The sequence below is a fragment of the Ovis aries genome, chromosome 1 (assembly GCF_016772045.2).
Source record: "Ovis aries strain OAR_USU_Benz2616 breed Rambouillet chromosome 1, ARS-UI_Ramb_v3.0, whole genome shotgun sequence".
Classification (NCBI taxonomy): Eukaryota; Metazoa; Chordata; class Mammalia; order Artiodactyla; family Bovidae; genus Ovis; species Ovis aries.
This window is the reverse complement of record NC_056054.1, coordinates 127,798,112-127,814,191: the sequence shown is the minus strand read 5'-3', so window position 1 is coordinate 127,814,191 and position 16,080 is coordinate 127,798,112. Positions and strand designations below refer to the sequence as shown.

The following is a 16,080-nucleotide window of genomic DNA, read 5'->3' as shown; positions in this document are numbered from 1 at the left end:
TGCGTACATTAAATACGTACAGCTTTTCACAAGTCAATCATCAATAAAATGGCTTTTAAATATCAAAAAATAAAATAAAATAAAATGTGAGGCATATCCTCATTTTTCTCCAAAAGGAGGGGAAGGAAAGGGTTTAAGACAGTAAGAGAGAAATACATAGGACAGAACTGTCAAAAGTTGTCTCATTTTATTTACCTGAGATGAAGCAGCTTTGAAGAAAGTAAGTATTAATTTCCACGTGAGGAGGTACCCCAGAACATAACAGAAGTCTTCACTCAGTGGCTTGATAGTAACTATCTGTCCAACAGGAATACATCCCAAAACATTCTCTAGTAAGTCCTCTTGAGTGCTAAGAAGAGACATCAGTGCAGCTGGTGGCGACCTAAGAATCAACGATTAAACACCACAGTTTTCTTCATGATTTGTCTCTTAACAAACTGACAGCATGTATAAATTTGAAGCATTTTAGAAATATCTTCCTCTTCCTCTATTTTCCAAAAACCATTTTAAAAGTTCCCCTTTATAGGTTTAATTTTGACCCCTAATTTTGTATAAAGGCAATTATAGAGTCTGAAAGGCATAAAGTGATATAGAAATATATACATATATTTTCATATTTATAAATATGTAAGATATGCTATAAAATTTACTCTAGAAGTTAGTACTTAAAGGAAAAACTCTTTTCAGTTCACTGCAGCCGCTCAGTCGTGTCCAATTCTTTGCAACCCCATGGACCACGGCACACCAGGCCTCCCTGTCCATCACCAGCTCCTGGAGTTTACCCAAACTCATGTCCATTAAGTCAGTGATGCCATCCAACCATCTCATCCTCTATCATCCCCTTCTCCTCACGCCTTCAATCTTTCCCAGCATCAGGATCTTCTCAAATGAGTCAGCTCTTCACATCAGGTAGCCAAAATATTGCAGTTTCAGCTTTAACATCAGTCCAGGACTGATTTCCTTTAGGATGGACTGGTTGGATCTCCTTGCAGTCCAAGGGACTCTCAAGAGTCTTCTCCAACACCACAGTTCAAAGGCATCAATTCTTCTGCGCTCAACTTTCTTTATAGTCCAACTCTCACATCCATACATGACTACTGGAAAAATCATAGCCTTGACTAGACAGACCTTTGTGGCAAAGTAATGTCTCCGCTTTTTAATATGCTGTCTAGGTTGGTCATAAGTTTCCTTCCAAGGAGTAAGCGTCTTTTCATTTCATGGCTGCAGTCACCATTTACAGTGATTTGGGAGCCCAGAAAAACAAAGTCAGCCACTGTTTCCACTGTTTGCCATGAAGTGATGGGACCAAATGCCACGATGTTAGTTCTCTGAATGTTGAGCTTTAAGCCAACTTTTTCACTCTCCTCTTTCACTTTCATCAAGAGGCTCTTCAGTTCTTCGCTTTCTGCCATAAAGGTGGTGTCATCTGCATACCTGAGGTTATTGATATTTCTCACAGCAATCTTGATTCCAGCTTGTGCTTCATCCATCCCAGCATTTCTCACGATGTACTCTGCATAGAAGTTAAATAAGCAGGGTGACAATATACAGCCTTGACGTACTCCTTTTCCTATTTGGAACCAGTCTGTTGCTCCATGTCCAGTTCTAACCGTTGCTTCCTGACCTGCATACAGATTTCTCAAGAGGCAGGTCAGGTGGTCTGGTATTCCCATCTCTTTCAGAATTTTCCAGTTTATTGTGATCCACACAAAGGCTTTGGCATAGTCAATAAAGCAGAAATAGATGTTTTTCTGGAACTCTCTTGCCTTTTCAATGATCCAGCAGAAAATGTATATTTCAACCTTTTGTTTTATAGATGAATAAAAAGCATATACCCAGAGAGGCTAACTGATTAGTCTGAAGTCCCTGCCTAGCCAGGGGAACAATTAGGGCTAACAAATCCTATCAGGTCCTTTATCAACCAACAAAGGGTTAGAAGATCATAAGACTATATTGTCTTTTAGCACAGTTAAAGAAATGTTATAGGAAACTTAACATTCATATTAACTCATGGCAATGTAAGGTAATTTTCTTCTTTATGGAAGTAATGTACTTATTAACATTTTTAAACAAGCTTGTAAGAGTCTCAAGAAGTGAAATACTTGTGTGTGTTGTTGTTGTTCAGTTGCCAAGTCATGTCTGACTCTGCAACCCCATGAACAGCAGCACACCAGGCTTCCCTGTCCCTCATCATCTCCTGGAGTTTGCCCAAGTTCATGTCCACTGAATCAGTGATGCTGTCCAACCATCTCATCCTCTGTCAGCCTCTTCTCTTGCCTTCAGTCTTACCCAGCATCAGGGTCTTTTCCACAGACTTGTGTGTATCTCCAGTCAAATTCTCTCTGACATTCTGACTTCAGTCTCTTGTTTTACCTCTGTGATCTTTCTTTCCTTGTGGCCTCCTACTACCAGCCCATAAGTCAAAGTTCTCTTCAAGCTTCTGCCCTTAAGTTTTTACCTTCAGCACCACCATCTCATGTACCAACCCTTCTCCATTCCATACCAACCATCAGCAGATTTTACAAAGAACAACTCTCCACTTTACACACTAACCTCTATGCACTTTGGAACTTCTGGAATGGCCTCCAGCTCTGCTTGCTACTTGTTCAGTTTATGAATCAGCTGATGGTATCCCATCTTCTACCATACAATGCCCCGCTCTCCAGAAAATGTCATTTTGAAGGCCCTTCATCACCCTCCAGCTTTATCTTTCACTCTACGCTCCCTGCCTACTCCACACATACTCACTTATTTGGCTGCACTGGGTCTTAGTTGCGGCACGTGGAACGTCACTGCATTACAGCACAGGGACTCTCTAGTTGTGACACGTGGGCTCAGTTGTTTCAGTACACAGGTTTAGTTGCTCCCCAGAATGTGGGATCTTAGTTCCCAAACCAGGGATCAAACTCACGTCTCCTGCATTGCAAGGCAGATTCTTAACCACTGGACCACCAGGGGAGTCCCTCATTTATTCTTTTACTCAACAAAAGAGGATTATTCATAATTACTTAAGGCCAACAACTGGGTGCTGGGGGTGGGGGGGGGGGGAGTCAGGAATAAGAGACTAAAAGCCTCACAGAGCTTATGTTCCAGTGGAAGGTCTAAAAATTAAAAAATATGTCACATGGTAACAACTTGATATTCCCCAAGCATATCATGAGCAGTCATGAGCTCATATCATGAGCAGTCATGCCTCAATGCCTTTGCACATGGTGTTCCTGTAACTTTCCCCTGCCTGCTGAAATGCTCCCTAATCTGAAAGGTCTTCCCTTTCATCAGTGTCTTCCCTTCTTGGCACAGCAGTTGTGTCTCACTAACATCATCCTTTTTCTTAGCACTTGTCACACACTGTCTTCTATTATAGGGTGGTTGTTTAGTCACTCAATCGTGTCCAACTCTTTTGTGACCCAATGGACCATAACCCACCAGGCACCTCTGTCCATGAAATTTCCCAGACAAGAATAATGGAGCAGGCTGCCATTTCCTTCTCCAAGGGATCTTCCCGACGTGGAGATCAAACCCACATCTCCTACACTGGCAGGTGGATTCTCTACTGCTGAGCCACCAGAGAAGCCCACTAAGTTTTAGGATAATACGTCGAAATTAGATTATAAGCTCCTTAAGAAAACAGCTTACTTAGCACTATATTCTCCCCTCACCATTTAATTAACACTTGCTATAAAGGGGTGCTCAATACATTTTTGAAGGGGTATACTCTTTCCCCAGTTACTATGTGGCTAAAGAAAGTTTTACTAAACAGTAGCAAACTGAAAATGACTTAGAAACAGTTAGAAGAAAGAGTAACTATCTCTTCAAGTGAGCTCTAAAATTCATTTATATCTTACAGATAAACGTACAAGATTTGTGGAATGAATGTATTCATTAAATTTAGAGCTTCTGCATTGCCTCAGTCTTCTAAAGTCATCATGATGGATTATGAGAATTTAATGAAGCAATCCAACTTACGATGGTTTGACTTCTAATTTTTCAACACTACAATAGTGTCAAAGCGATGAGTGTTCAGTAGAAACTATACTACAAATTGTGACCTTTTTTCAGACTGGCTATACGCAGAATGATACTCTCTCACAATGCTGGGCAGTGGTGGTGAACTGTAGCTCCCAGTCAGCCACACAATCACAAAAGTTTAACAACCAAACCACTCACAACCCAGACAACCATTCTGCTTTTCACATTCAGTACAGTACTCAATAAATTACAGGAGATATCTACGACTTTATCATAAAACAGACTTTGGGTTGGATGACTTTGCCCAACTGTAGGCTGATGGGAATGTTCCGAACATGCTTCAATAGGCTAGGATAAACTGATGTTCAGCAGGTTACATGTATCAAATGTATCTTTGACTCAACATGTGTTCAACTTACAATGAGGATGTAACCCTGTAAATTGAGGAAGACTTGTATTAAAAATAACTTACAAGGCTGGTTCTTCTTCTTCATCTCCATATGATTTTAGATTATCCTGATCATATTGTGGGAATTCAGGCATCAATCTGGAAGTCAGAATATTAAGTTACATGTTTCAATGCCATTCTCCCAAAGTAATTAACCTCCAATTAAAATAAATAAATAAATAAGAGTATTAAATTACATGAAATGGTTCATTGTTAAGTCATGCTTAACAATAGAAAGTCCAATACTTATTCTATAATGAGTATATCCTTTTACTGAGCTTATTCTGAAATAATCCACTATGGTCAGGACTATATAAATGTAAACTGTACATGGAGAACACTGACCATTCCTGTTACTGAAACGCTTAGTCAAGCTTACTCTGTTGCTGTTTTTACTTTGACTTTTTTTTTTTTAATTTTTGGTAACTTCTTTCTACTTTGACTTTTTTTCCATATGTGAAAGTCACTCAGTCTTGTCCGATTCTTTGGGACCCCAGGGACTATACAGTCCATGGAATTCTCCAGGCAGAATTCTGGAGTGCATAGTCTTTCCCTTCTCCAGGGGATCTTCCCAACCCAGGGATTGAACCCAGGTCTCCAGCATTGCAGGCAGACTCTTTACCAACTTAGCTATCAGGGAAAGCCAAAACTATATTTCATTTTTTAAAAAACCACCACAATACTGATTCAACTGAAAGAACTCTTACTTGTATAGCATATGATAGATGGCAATTTGCACAGGCCGAGCTCTGTAAAGGAGTAATGGGGCTAATGTATTTAACAAAGTCTGGAGGTATTCTGGCAAGTTTGTTTTCTGACCAGCAATCAATCTTGCAGGGAGTTTCTGACTCAACAGCTGATCCTTTGGGATATAAGTTAATGCTTCACACATGGGCTTCAGCATTGCATTCTGAAATGATGTTTCAGATGTATCTCTGTTTTCTCCTGATGACAAAAAGGAAAAAAAGAGTCATACCCCAAACAAAGTGAGTAATACAACTTGACCGATTCATAGACAACCAAATGTTATTTAAGAAAATGAAATAAAAACTTGACAAACATTACAGCAGTCCAAACTAGAAGCATGAACTGAATATGTATTTCAGATAATCTCGACTATTTAATGACTTCTATTATCTTATCCTTTAAAAAAAAGTTAAGTTTGAGTTAAAATAATTTATTCATATTTTCTGAATCAGTATGATTCTAATTTTCAGGGATCTTTAGGTATCTTGTGATGTTTCAATTCTTGTCTGTAAAGCAGAAGAATATACGATGATTCTGAGATGCTAAACTTTCTCTCTGGCTCTTTTACTATTTTGTGTTGTGTGACCTAAACATCCAAAGTTGATTTTGGGGTGTTTTGTGTTGTTTGTTTTTTTAGTTTTTCAAAACAAGTTATTTTCAATGACTCTCACTATTACTCCCTTTTTCACTTGCCTGTAGCAGTCACCAAAAGAGGTAAAAGCAAACTGTGGATGCCTGGAGAAAAAAATTCTTTCCATTCACTGATTAGATTTACAGGAAGGCTGCCAGTGGTGCCCAGAGTTGTGGAATCAAAAAAAGCGCTGAGTTCACAGGCCAAATCACAGCTGACATAGGCAAACAGTTGTACAAGTGGAACAGAATACAGTGCCTGATTCTCATTTGTCGTCTGAGGAAACAAAAATTAAATAGGTAAGCAGACCTCCTATAGAATATTACAAGTCAAGGCAATAAAGAGAAGTCCCTTTCATTTCTCTAAATTTGAAAATAAGAAACAGTTTGAATGTATAGTCTCAGGAGACATTTATATATCAAAATAACTTAGTTTCAGAATTAAATGTTAGGAATTAGAATTAACCCATTTATCGTGAACTGTTCTTTTTCATTTCTGCAACCATGAAGGAAAATAATATCAATTACCATATACCAAGTTAAATATATTAAAAGCACATTTATAATCTCAGGAGCCCTACTAATTGGGCATTATTAAGTTATTTTAAAATGAGGAAACTGAGGCTCAACTAGGTAAACTTTAATACCCTAAGCCACACAGTAAACAGCAGGCAGAGTTTGAATCTAAAGATTCAGACCAATTCAACACTAACTGACTTGCTGCATGACTTGCTACCTAATACCCATAGTTATTATACAGCTGGTTGCTTGGAGTCATAAAAAGAACTCTAATTCCCTCTGAATTTGTTTAATCTTTACTGTACTAGTCTGGCAATAATGAAACAGTACACTGCAAGAATAGAAGCAAAAGACCAAAAACTTTGTCACGAAAAGATAAAACCTTAAAGAGCTATGCTACAAATATTACACTAAAATGAGCTAATGGAGAAACCATTTTAAAAGCAGTTAGCAGAATGGTTACTGAATGATATCAGCAAACATTAAACCTCAATCATTTTACTGATCTGTCAAGCAGCAGTCAGCAAGGAACATATCTATAAAGTGTTCAAATGTTTGCAAAGGAGCTAACTACAATCATTACTTAAAGAGGATGAGAAAATACTTCTGGCACACGGACATGCACAAAAGCCCAACAGCAGTGATGATTCAGAAGGTTAATTTACCTCCAACCAAGCCAACATGGAACACATGATGAAGTCCCATTCGCTCTCTGCCAAAGGAGATGAGCAGTATTTCAGAAACAGGGAAAGGAAACGGATTATTTCTATATTTACAGCCAGTATCTCTGGACTTACTTCTGACAGATTACTGTGATAAAGACAAAAATAAAACATTGACAAATTATACAGAGATTCATTGAGAAAAATTTAAATCTTATATACTTAGACTGACTTAAATGCCTACCATCCTATTACTCTATGAGATAGTGACTATAAGACACATAATCTGAGTCCACATCATACACAGAGGGAAAAATATAAAGTATTACCTACCAACTGAAAAGAAAAATATCTTCATGATCTTTTTTCCAAGTTATCAGAATTTTTAATAGACCATGTAATAGCTCTCCATCATCTATGCTTTTGGTCTGCAGACAAGAATTGAAAATGGCAAGATGTCCAAAACCTCCTATAGCAAAATTAAAACATTTTAAAATTGTATTGCTACTATAAAAAAAGAAAGCCTATGCTGAGATACGTTAAAGACTTTCTTCAAAAGCGTCCAGGTTAATAACTCTAAAATTAGGGCTTGTAAGAAAGAGTCAACAAATGAGCTTATAAACTCCATAGGCAGGGACCTGCCAACATACTCAGCCCCCAGCACAGAGAAGAAAGTGTGGCGGGGCAGGCAGAGGGAAGCAAGTGAATGACACTATGCATTAAACTAGCCTATGCCGTTTTTTCCTTTGTTTCCTTACATATAGCACTTACTCAGCATACCCACCTCTCAACAAACAAACAAATCTCTAGCTAGAGTACAAAGTTAAATAAAGTTGGAAAATAGAACATACTGTTTTGTAATTCATACATTCACTCAGTAAGCATCTATGTTGGGAAAGCTCGTGTGGGGTTCCCTATTCTTTAGACTCCCTGATTCCTCCTTATTCTTCAATTCTCAGCTTAAATACTGCCTCCACTCTGAAATCCCCAAGCACATCAAGTATGCCCCTCTCCTCACTCCTCTAGTATCACTTGCTTGTTGCCTTTACAGCCCTAATGTTTGTTATTATCTCATCAGGAAATAAGCTCCATGAAAGCAGGAACCTTGTCAGTTTTACTCATCACTGTTATGGCCCCCGAACACAATGCCCGAGATACATTTATTTTGACTGACTAAATAAAGAACGAATAAATGAATGCATACAAGGTACACTGCTAGACAGATACCAGCGAGAAAGCTGAACAAAATCCAGTCCCCGAAGGGACTTACTCAGTAGTACTGGCAGACTTAAAAACAAATTAGAATAATATGGACAAAAACTGAGACCCAGAGCAGGAAGCTATAGTGAGTCAGAAAAGGCTTCCCCAAGTTGGTATGTGAACTGGGATTTTCAAAAGATCAAAGTCTGCAAGACTAGGAAAGGGACGCTCCAAGGAGTGCTAAGGCACAAAGCTGTAAGAAAGTGTGGACTGATCAAAATTCATGACAGTTTAGCATGGTCAGGGCCCAGAGTGGAAGCAAAAGAGGTGAAACTGGAGAAGTTGGTTGCAATAAGACTTTAAAACATCTTACAGGCCAAACTAAAGACTTAGGTTTTTATCCTGTAGGCAAAAGAGAACCAACAAAGAAAGCAAAAATTAATCAATTAATAACAATGTAGTCTTCCTTTAAAGGCAGAGGAAGATTTTTTTTTTTAATCTTCCTGACAAAATATCAATAGAAGAGGCTTCAAGTTTAATCATGTTCTAATAACCGAAAAGTATTCTTTAGCTAATTCTGCTTCATCACTTGGGCTAGAAGAGAAAAACTAATTGTCAAACCTTAACAAATACTCTTCATTTACAGATTATACTACCACCTACTTGACATGGACTCTGAAACCAGTATTTCCATCTAGCCAACAGCCTACTGCCTACTGACAATCCCCATTTGAGTACTTGTTCCATAGCCACCTTAATCGTAATCTCATGTGTCCAAACCTTAACATCATCTCCCTGTACACTCCTTCACTACCTTCCGTCCAGCTCTGAAGTCTCCGGGCAGGGTTTCCTATAAGGCCTCATGGTACTTCCACCTGCCCAATCCAGAAATATAACCACAGAACCCCAGCAATTCTACTTCCTACCTCTCTCAACTCCATCTCCACTCTTCCATCTGTGCCTAGACCCAAGAGTTCTTATTTCTCATTTTGATTATTCGAATGGCTATCTATATAGTCTCCTACCTCTAATTCCTCTCTTCTCCCATATCCACCCTTCACACAGCTGTCAAGATAATCTTTGTAATGTGAATATGATAGTCTGACTACTTTCCTACCTAAGTTGGGCCACTAGTTCCTTACCTCCTATCGCTTAAAGTCCAAACTCCTTAACTGACAAAATAAGGCCTTTGTGATCTGTGCCCTGCCATTCTCAAGATCCATATTCTTGTGCACCCTAATACTCTTTGTCCCAACTTTCTACCTTAAATCCAACCAAAATGAAGCTACCTGCACTCTTCTAGTTTCTGTGTACCTGGAATGCCTTTCTCTAACTATAAGGAAAAGTACCTTTTACCACTACTAAAATATTTCTTTTTGTGAAATAGCCACTGCTATCTCAAAGGAAAGTAGAAAATCTTTTTATGCACTTCTGCACATAAGATAACTTTTTGTTATATCAGTAGTCATATAACTTTATATCTATCTTCTCTACAAAAGAGACTGCCACATGGTCAGGGCTCAATAAGTGCTTGTTAAATTAGCAAGCAAAGGAACCTTGTTAGTTCAGAAGAGTACAGAAATGTCTGAAAAGTTTAAAACATAACAAAAGCTGTTTCCTCTTTTGCTTTTGTAAGTTCACTCGTCGGTTGACTAGGGGGAAATGATGTATAGCTAAGAAGAGCTACACATGGTACAGAAATGATTAGAGGGTACCTGTGGTTATACACCTTCCCTTAGGCTACAGTATTTCCATACTGCAAAGTAACAGTTACTCTCCAGTGAATGACACTTACCCTATTGAGTCAACTTGTTATGTAACAAGTATATCAACTAGGAAAAAAAGTAGCTATAATTTATCTCTGTCAGATTTGGATTTAGATGTTAAGAAACACTTCTTTCATCTCAAGCAATAATTAAATTAATGAAATACTTATTACCAAGTAACTAACCATTAATATGGCAAACATTTTCCTTGGTCCAGGCCAAAAGGGCAGGTATACACTCAGCAATGAATTCTTTCTTGTCTTCTTTTGACAAAAATGGACAGAGACTTTGAATAGTATGCATATTACCTTCTGTTAGTGGAAAAAAACTGTTTAAAGAGGGGAAAAAAAAGGTGTGAATTATATTTATCCTAAATATTCAGTTATTTCAGAAAATTCCTCTTATTCATACAATTTAAAAAGACTAAAATTTCCACAATATAAAATAACTGAATAGAAAAAGAATAAAAGAAACTCTGAAAGAGGTTGACACTTGCTGATTCTCTTTGATGAAACTGGACAATTATTTTTTTCTGCTTCTCTTTCTTACATGTTTCTGATATCCAAAAAATAAGCATATATAACTTTCCCCAAGGATGATTTTTTTAAATTATACAAACAGTACATGATTATGCTGTCATTAAGAGCCAACTAATTCAATTTAAACACGACCAGTGACATACTGCTCATATGAACTGATACTCATATATATGCATATACATACTTGGGTTTTATGTATCTAAATTTTATATTACCTGATACTTTTATACTTTCTAGACCACTTTACAGCAGAACATATAGGTACAAAGTATTCTATTTTAAAACTACATATCTAAATAAAAAACAAAACCAAAATATTTCATACAATCATAATTTAACTATTTTTTTATTAGTGAACATTTAGGTTTTTTCCATCAGATTTTTGCTCTTTACAAATAACACTATAATAACTATCCTTGAATAAGTACTATTCTGTGTATGTGCAAACACCTCTTTAGGCTAGATTCCTGGAAGTAGAACTTCAAAATCAAAGGATCGGCATGTATTATATTTTGCTAATTTCAAGTTTTTCTTCAAAGAAGAATAATCAATTCACATTTTCACCAAAAATGTACGTTTGACTTTTCTGCTCCACACCTAATAATTATTTTTAATTCCTAGCAATAAGGTAGATAAAATATATACTCCTTTGTATTTGTCATTATTAACAAAGCAAATCCTTTCCCATTCCACATTTCATAAATGAATTACCTTTGACTGTGTCATCTATGAATTACCTGTTCAAGTCCTTGACACATTCTTCAGTTTGACTAGTTTAATTACTAGAAGTTACTTATATTATGAATATTAATTCTTTATTAATTAACAAGTATTTTCCTCTATATTGTCACCTATCCTTTATACTGTATTTTTATCATACAGAAGTTTTCTTTTTTAACTGTGGTAAACTATGTATAAAATTTACCATATTATTTTAATTAAAAAAAAATTTTTTTTGGTCATGCCGTGCAGCATGAGGGGTCATAGTTCCCCAACCAGGGATAGAACACATGCCTCCTGCATTGGAAGTATGGAGTCTTAACCACTGGACCATCAGGGAAGTCCCACAGATTAACTATTTTTAAGCGTACAGTTCAGTGATGTTAAGTTCATTCACACTGCTGTGCAACCAACCTCCAAAAACTTTTTCATTTTACAAAACTGAAACACTGTCCATTAATAAGAACTCCCCATCTTCCTTCCATTCAGCCCCTGACAACCACCATTTGACTTTCTGTTTCTATGAATATGCCTAAGTACCTCATATAAGTGGAATCATACCGTATTTGTCTTTTCATGACTGCTTTATTTCACTTAGCATAATGTCCTCAAGGTTCATCTGACATTTTAGTATGTCAAAATTTCCTTCCTTTTTAAGGCAGAATAATACTTCATTATAACGCATACATTTTTGTTTATCCATTCATCTGTTGATGGACACAAAGGTTTTTGCTTTTACAAAGTCAGGTACCTACTGTTTCTTCCATGGATTCTGGGTTTGTGCTATGCTTAAGATCTTCCTGTGCCAAGACTATACAGTTTCATATTTTCCCAAATACATTTATAGATCTGTTCATTACATTTAATTTTCATCTGGACCTTACTTTCATGTATAATGTAAGGGAGTGGGTCTTACTTTTTTTTTTTTTTCAAATATAAGTCCAATTTTCCTATCTCATTGATCTGAAAGACCACCTGTATCAAAAACTAGATTTTCATTTATGTGTGCAATGGTCTTTGGACTCCATACTTTGATCTAAGGATATATCTATTCACCAATTTCATACTGCTTAATCACTGTGTTGGTAGGGCAAGTCCTTTTCATTTTTCTGTTTCATAAATTTCCTAGCTATTCTTGAGCATTTTTTCCTTTAAATGCATACCATGTTTAGAAGAGTTTGTGAAGTTTTTCAAAAACTGCTGCTGAAATTTTGACTATCATTACACTGAAATTAGATACAACAATTTTTACAATTTATCTTCTCACTTTGTTTTGTGACCTTTAAGTTTTACAATTGCAATTTTTTGTTAAATTTATCTCAAAGTATTTACAGTTTTGTTGTCAATGTGAAAAGAATCTTTTTTCCTATGCCATTTTTAAATTGATTATTACTGATGAATAAAAAAGACACTGACTTTTGTATGTCAAGTATATATCCATCTCACTTGTAATTAGCTCTAGCAGTTCTTTAGTTAATTCCCTATGACTCATGTAAACAGAAAAAAATTTTTTAATTATGCTGAATAAAAAAAGTTAATATGAAAGGATCATATGCTGTATGATTCCATTTATATAACATTCCTAAAATGGTAAAAATTATAGAAAGAATAGATTTACTGGTTGCCAGAGAGGAAGAGAATGGCAGGAGGGCAGGTGGCTATGGCAAGAAAGCGTACCACAAGGTATACTTATGATACAACTATTCTGTGTCTTGGAATGTGGCAGTAACATGTGATCTACAGAGTATATACATGGATGCAAGTTAATTCAGTCAATGAACTATATCAATGTCATTTCTTGGTTGTGAAATTGTACAAAAGTTATCCAATGGGACCATTTGGAAGAAACTAAGTAAAAGGTACATAGAACTTCTTTGTGTTTCTTATAATTGCATATAAACCTATAATCCACATTAACTGAACTCAAAACAGTAAATTTAAAAAAAATTAAGACTTAAAAATCAAAATTTAGTGTACAATTTTACTGTGCCAGAACATATATACACACACACACACATACATATACATACACATATATATAATTTCCAAATTCTTCTTGATAAATCTGTAAATTCAAAATGGCTCTTGGTAAATTTCAGGTAAGTGTTTAATCTGAATGCTCAGCTTCCCTAATATAATCAACTCTAATAAATCTGTAGTATGTCCAACCTCACTATCTATTTCTTTGCCTTAAGGAATATATTTAGTGTCTTTTTAGAATTCACTTCAGTGGGATGAACCTTATTTTGAAGAGTAAGTAACTTTCTTATCATTCCCATTTAGCAAATAAAGGGATAGAAGGATGTTAGAGAGAGGGAAAAAGATTCTACCCGAGAGATTTCTGGGTAAAAGAGAATAAGCTTATCAAATGCTAATTATTTAAAGCACATACAAAATTCTTCAACAAAATGTTATAAGGTTAAAAACACCTCTTAAAAAAGTATGGGTCCTCAACCTAAAATGATTGGAACTGTTTTACACTCTTTAAGTCTCATATTCTTTCATTTAATTTCCTCATGTCCTAAACCTGTTTTCCTGATTCATTACACAGTTAGTCAAGGGTTGCCAGAGTGACCAATCATAATAAATTTCAAAGTAAAAGTATTTTAAATAAAAATACCCTTCTTTTCTCTTATAATGCTGTTTTACTTCATCAGATGAAACACTTCGGGAAAGGATCAATTTAGCAATAATGAGAGACCAAAGGGTGCCATTTTTTCTGGATCTAAAAAAGAAAAAAAATTCTGTTTTGAAAGTATACTTAATGTTCTGAAACACTTGCTTACCTGGATACCTTTTACAGAACTAAATAAAACACCTTGCAGGGTATAAATTCACACAGTACTTTTGCACGTAAATAACTGCTGTTAACAAAAGGATTGGCAACTTAGGCTTCTGAAACTCCTTTACTGAGCTCTCATCAAGGCATTCTCAAAGCCCCTTAGTCCCAAAAGGGAAAAGGATCTTAAGGATTAAGCTGGAGGATCAGAAGCTGCAGCCGGAAAGAGGACAGAGAAGACCCAGAGGAGACCAAGGATTGGTGAAGCTGAGGAACCAAGGAGGGTATTAACTGAGGAAAGTTCTGCGAGTCAAGTAAGTGGACGGGGACTCGAGAGAAGACCTGTTCAGTCTGAGGCCTCTGATACTGCAAAGCATACAAAAAATACTACAGGCAAATGTAAAACTCTTCAGGAGAAAGCAGTTCAACAGGACAATTTCAACCAACTAAACATCAGACCACTATAACCTCTACAACGACTCTGTTTTCAAACCGATTTCCTCATCGAGGGGCAAGGGTTTTGTGGTTATGATATTAAGACATACCTGCAATAAATAACATACAAGATAAAAGGCTAAATTTTACCTCGGAAATTTTAAGTGGAAGGATGGGTCACATGTGACAAATTAAAACAACTTCTACAGGACTCTCTCTCTTCCACTGTCATCTGCCCCTTGCATCATATTCATGGATTTAACAACACAGGGAAAGTACAAATATCTCCCCAGAAGAAGAAATCAACTACTTAGAACCCATAAAGTATTTATCGTTAATGACTAGGATTAATTTAGCACAACCCTCTGATTCAAAGATTAGCATGAAGTGGGCTTACATTTTACAGACACAAAACCATAAACTAGCAAAACAGTCATGAAATAGAAATTGAAAAAAGGTTCCCACCTGTCAAATAACAGCTGCAGAAGGCCGGAAGTATTACCAAGTCCACATAAGTTATCATAAGTGATATTCATTTTCTGAAGCATTTCACAAAATCCAGCTAGGAAAATAGGCGGATTGTCTAATTCTTCATACCACTGCAATGAATAGAGCAGTTCTGCAACTAACAGAACGGACAGCACATTATCGGGTGCACTCCGTGAACAGCACTTCCAGTTGCCCTCACTTGTCTCCCATTCTCTAACACCGCTGTGCCCACCAATTCTAAAATATCTATGAACTGATTTCCAGTTCCTTGATATACAATTATAGTGAAAACTGAGCGTATCAGATACAAAATACCACTCCTCTCCCAAACCTGACTTGGTCCCTTTTCTGGTGAGTTAAGAAAGTCACAGGAACCGAAGTTATCAGAGGTGCCAGAAGAATCTTCCTACTGTTTTTGCCACAAATGGTAAGAAGCTGCATCCAGGATAAACAACTAAGGGACCCAAGACCTGAGAAGTTCAAGTCAATGTGTTAAAGAAGAGAGCAGGACCCAGTACACAGGAAAGGGCCTCGGTGACAGACCAGTCTGGATTCAAAAGAGCTGCATACACTGTTATCAACCAGGATACAATAAATCTACCTCAGGGGACTGTTGAGAGAAGTCTCACGAAATCTGGCCATACCACAGGTTCTTAACACATAATCAGTCACAACTCTCCAGGTATGGATTTTGGAGTCGAGAGACTTGAAACCTAGTTCAAAATCTAACCCCATCCCTTGAAAGCTCCAGATTAAGAAAAACAACAAAAATTACTACCCTAATTCCCAGTGTTGTTTTTGGACAAATTCACTGAGTAAAGTAAACAGCAGGCTAAGCTCCTTGATCTTAACTGCAGGTGGAGCTGGCTCACCGTAAGAGGTGTTTCCAGCTTTCTTTCACAGGCATATATTCTCTTCTGCTAGGAACCATACTCCACTGAGGGCTTACACAGTGGAAGCCTGACACAGGAATTATTCAAGTCCTCTACCTTTCAAACTATTTTGTACAGGTCACATGGTTACCTACAATGCTATACCATTTCCTAGAATGGGGGGGATTTTCCAAATCTTTTTGAAATTCAACATCTGAATGACCACTTGCCAGGGGAAAAATTATAGCCCTAAACAAAAGGACTGATCCAAAAATTAACTGAAAAAAATTAATTGAAAATTCAGA

General features: G+C 36.7%; 1 protein-coding gene across 1 annotated transcript in view; it reads right to left on the bottom strand.

Annotated features, from left to right (window-relative positions):
• Positions 1 to 16,080, bottom strand: part of LTN1 (listerin E3 ubiquitin protein ligase 1) — a 57,284-nt gene that overhangs the window by 12,773 nt on the left and 28,431 nt on the right. The window contains exons 17-25 of the mRNA XM_004002792.5: positions 14,880 to 15,039; positions 13,821 to 13,925; positions 10,127 to 10,269; positions 7,309 to 7,444; positions 6,979 to 7,123; positions 5,858 to 6,071; positions 5,125 to 5,362; positions 4,442 to 4,516; positions 196 to 382 (exon numbers count right to left, since the gene is read on the bottom strand). Of these exons, the coding sequence (XP_004002841.2) occupies positions 196 to 382; positions 4,442 to 4,516; positions 5,125 to 5,362; positions 5,858 to 6,071; positions 6,979 to 7,123; positions 7,309 to 7,444; positions 10,127 to 10,269; positions 13,821 to 13,925; positions 14,880 to 15,039 (1,403 nt within the window). The remainder of the gene's footprint in view (positions 1 to 195; positions 383 to 4,441; positions 4,517 to 5,124; positions 5,363 to 5,857; positions 6,072 to 6,978; positions 7,124 to 7,308; positions 7,445 to 10,126; positions 10,270 to 13,820; positions 13,926 to 14,879; positions 15,040 to 16,080) is intronic.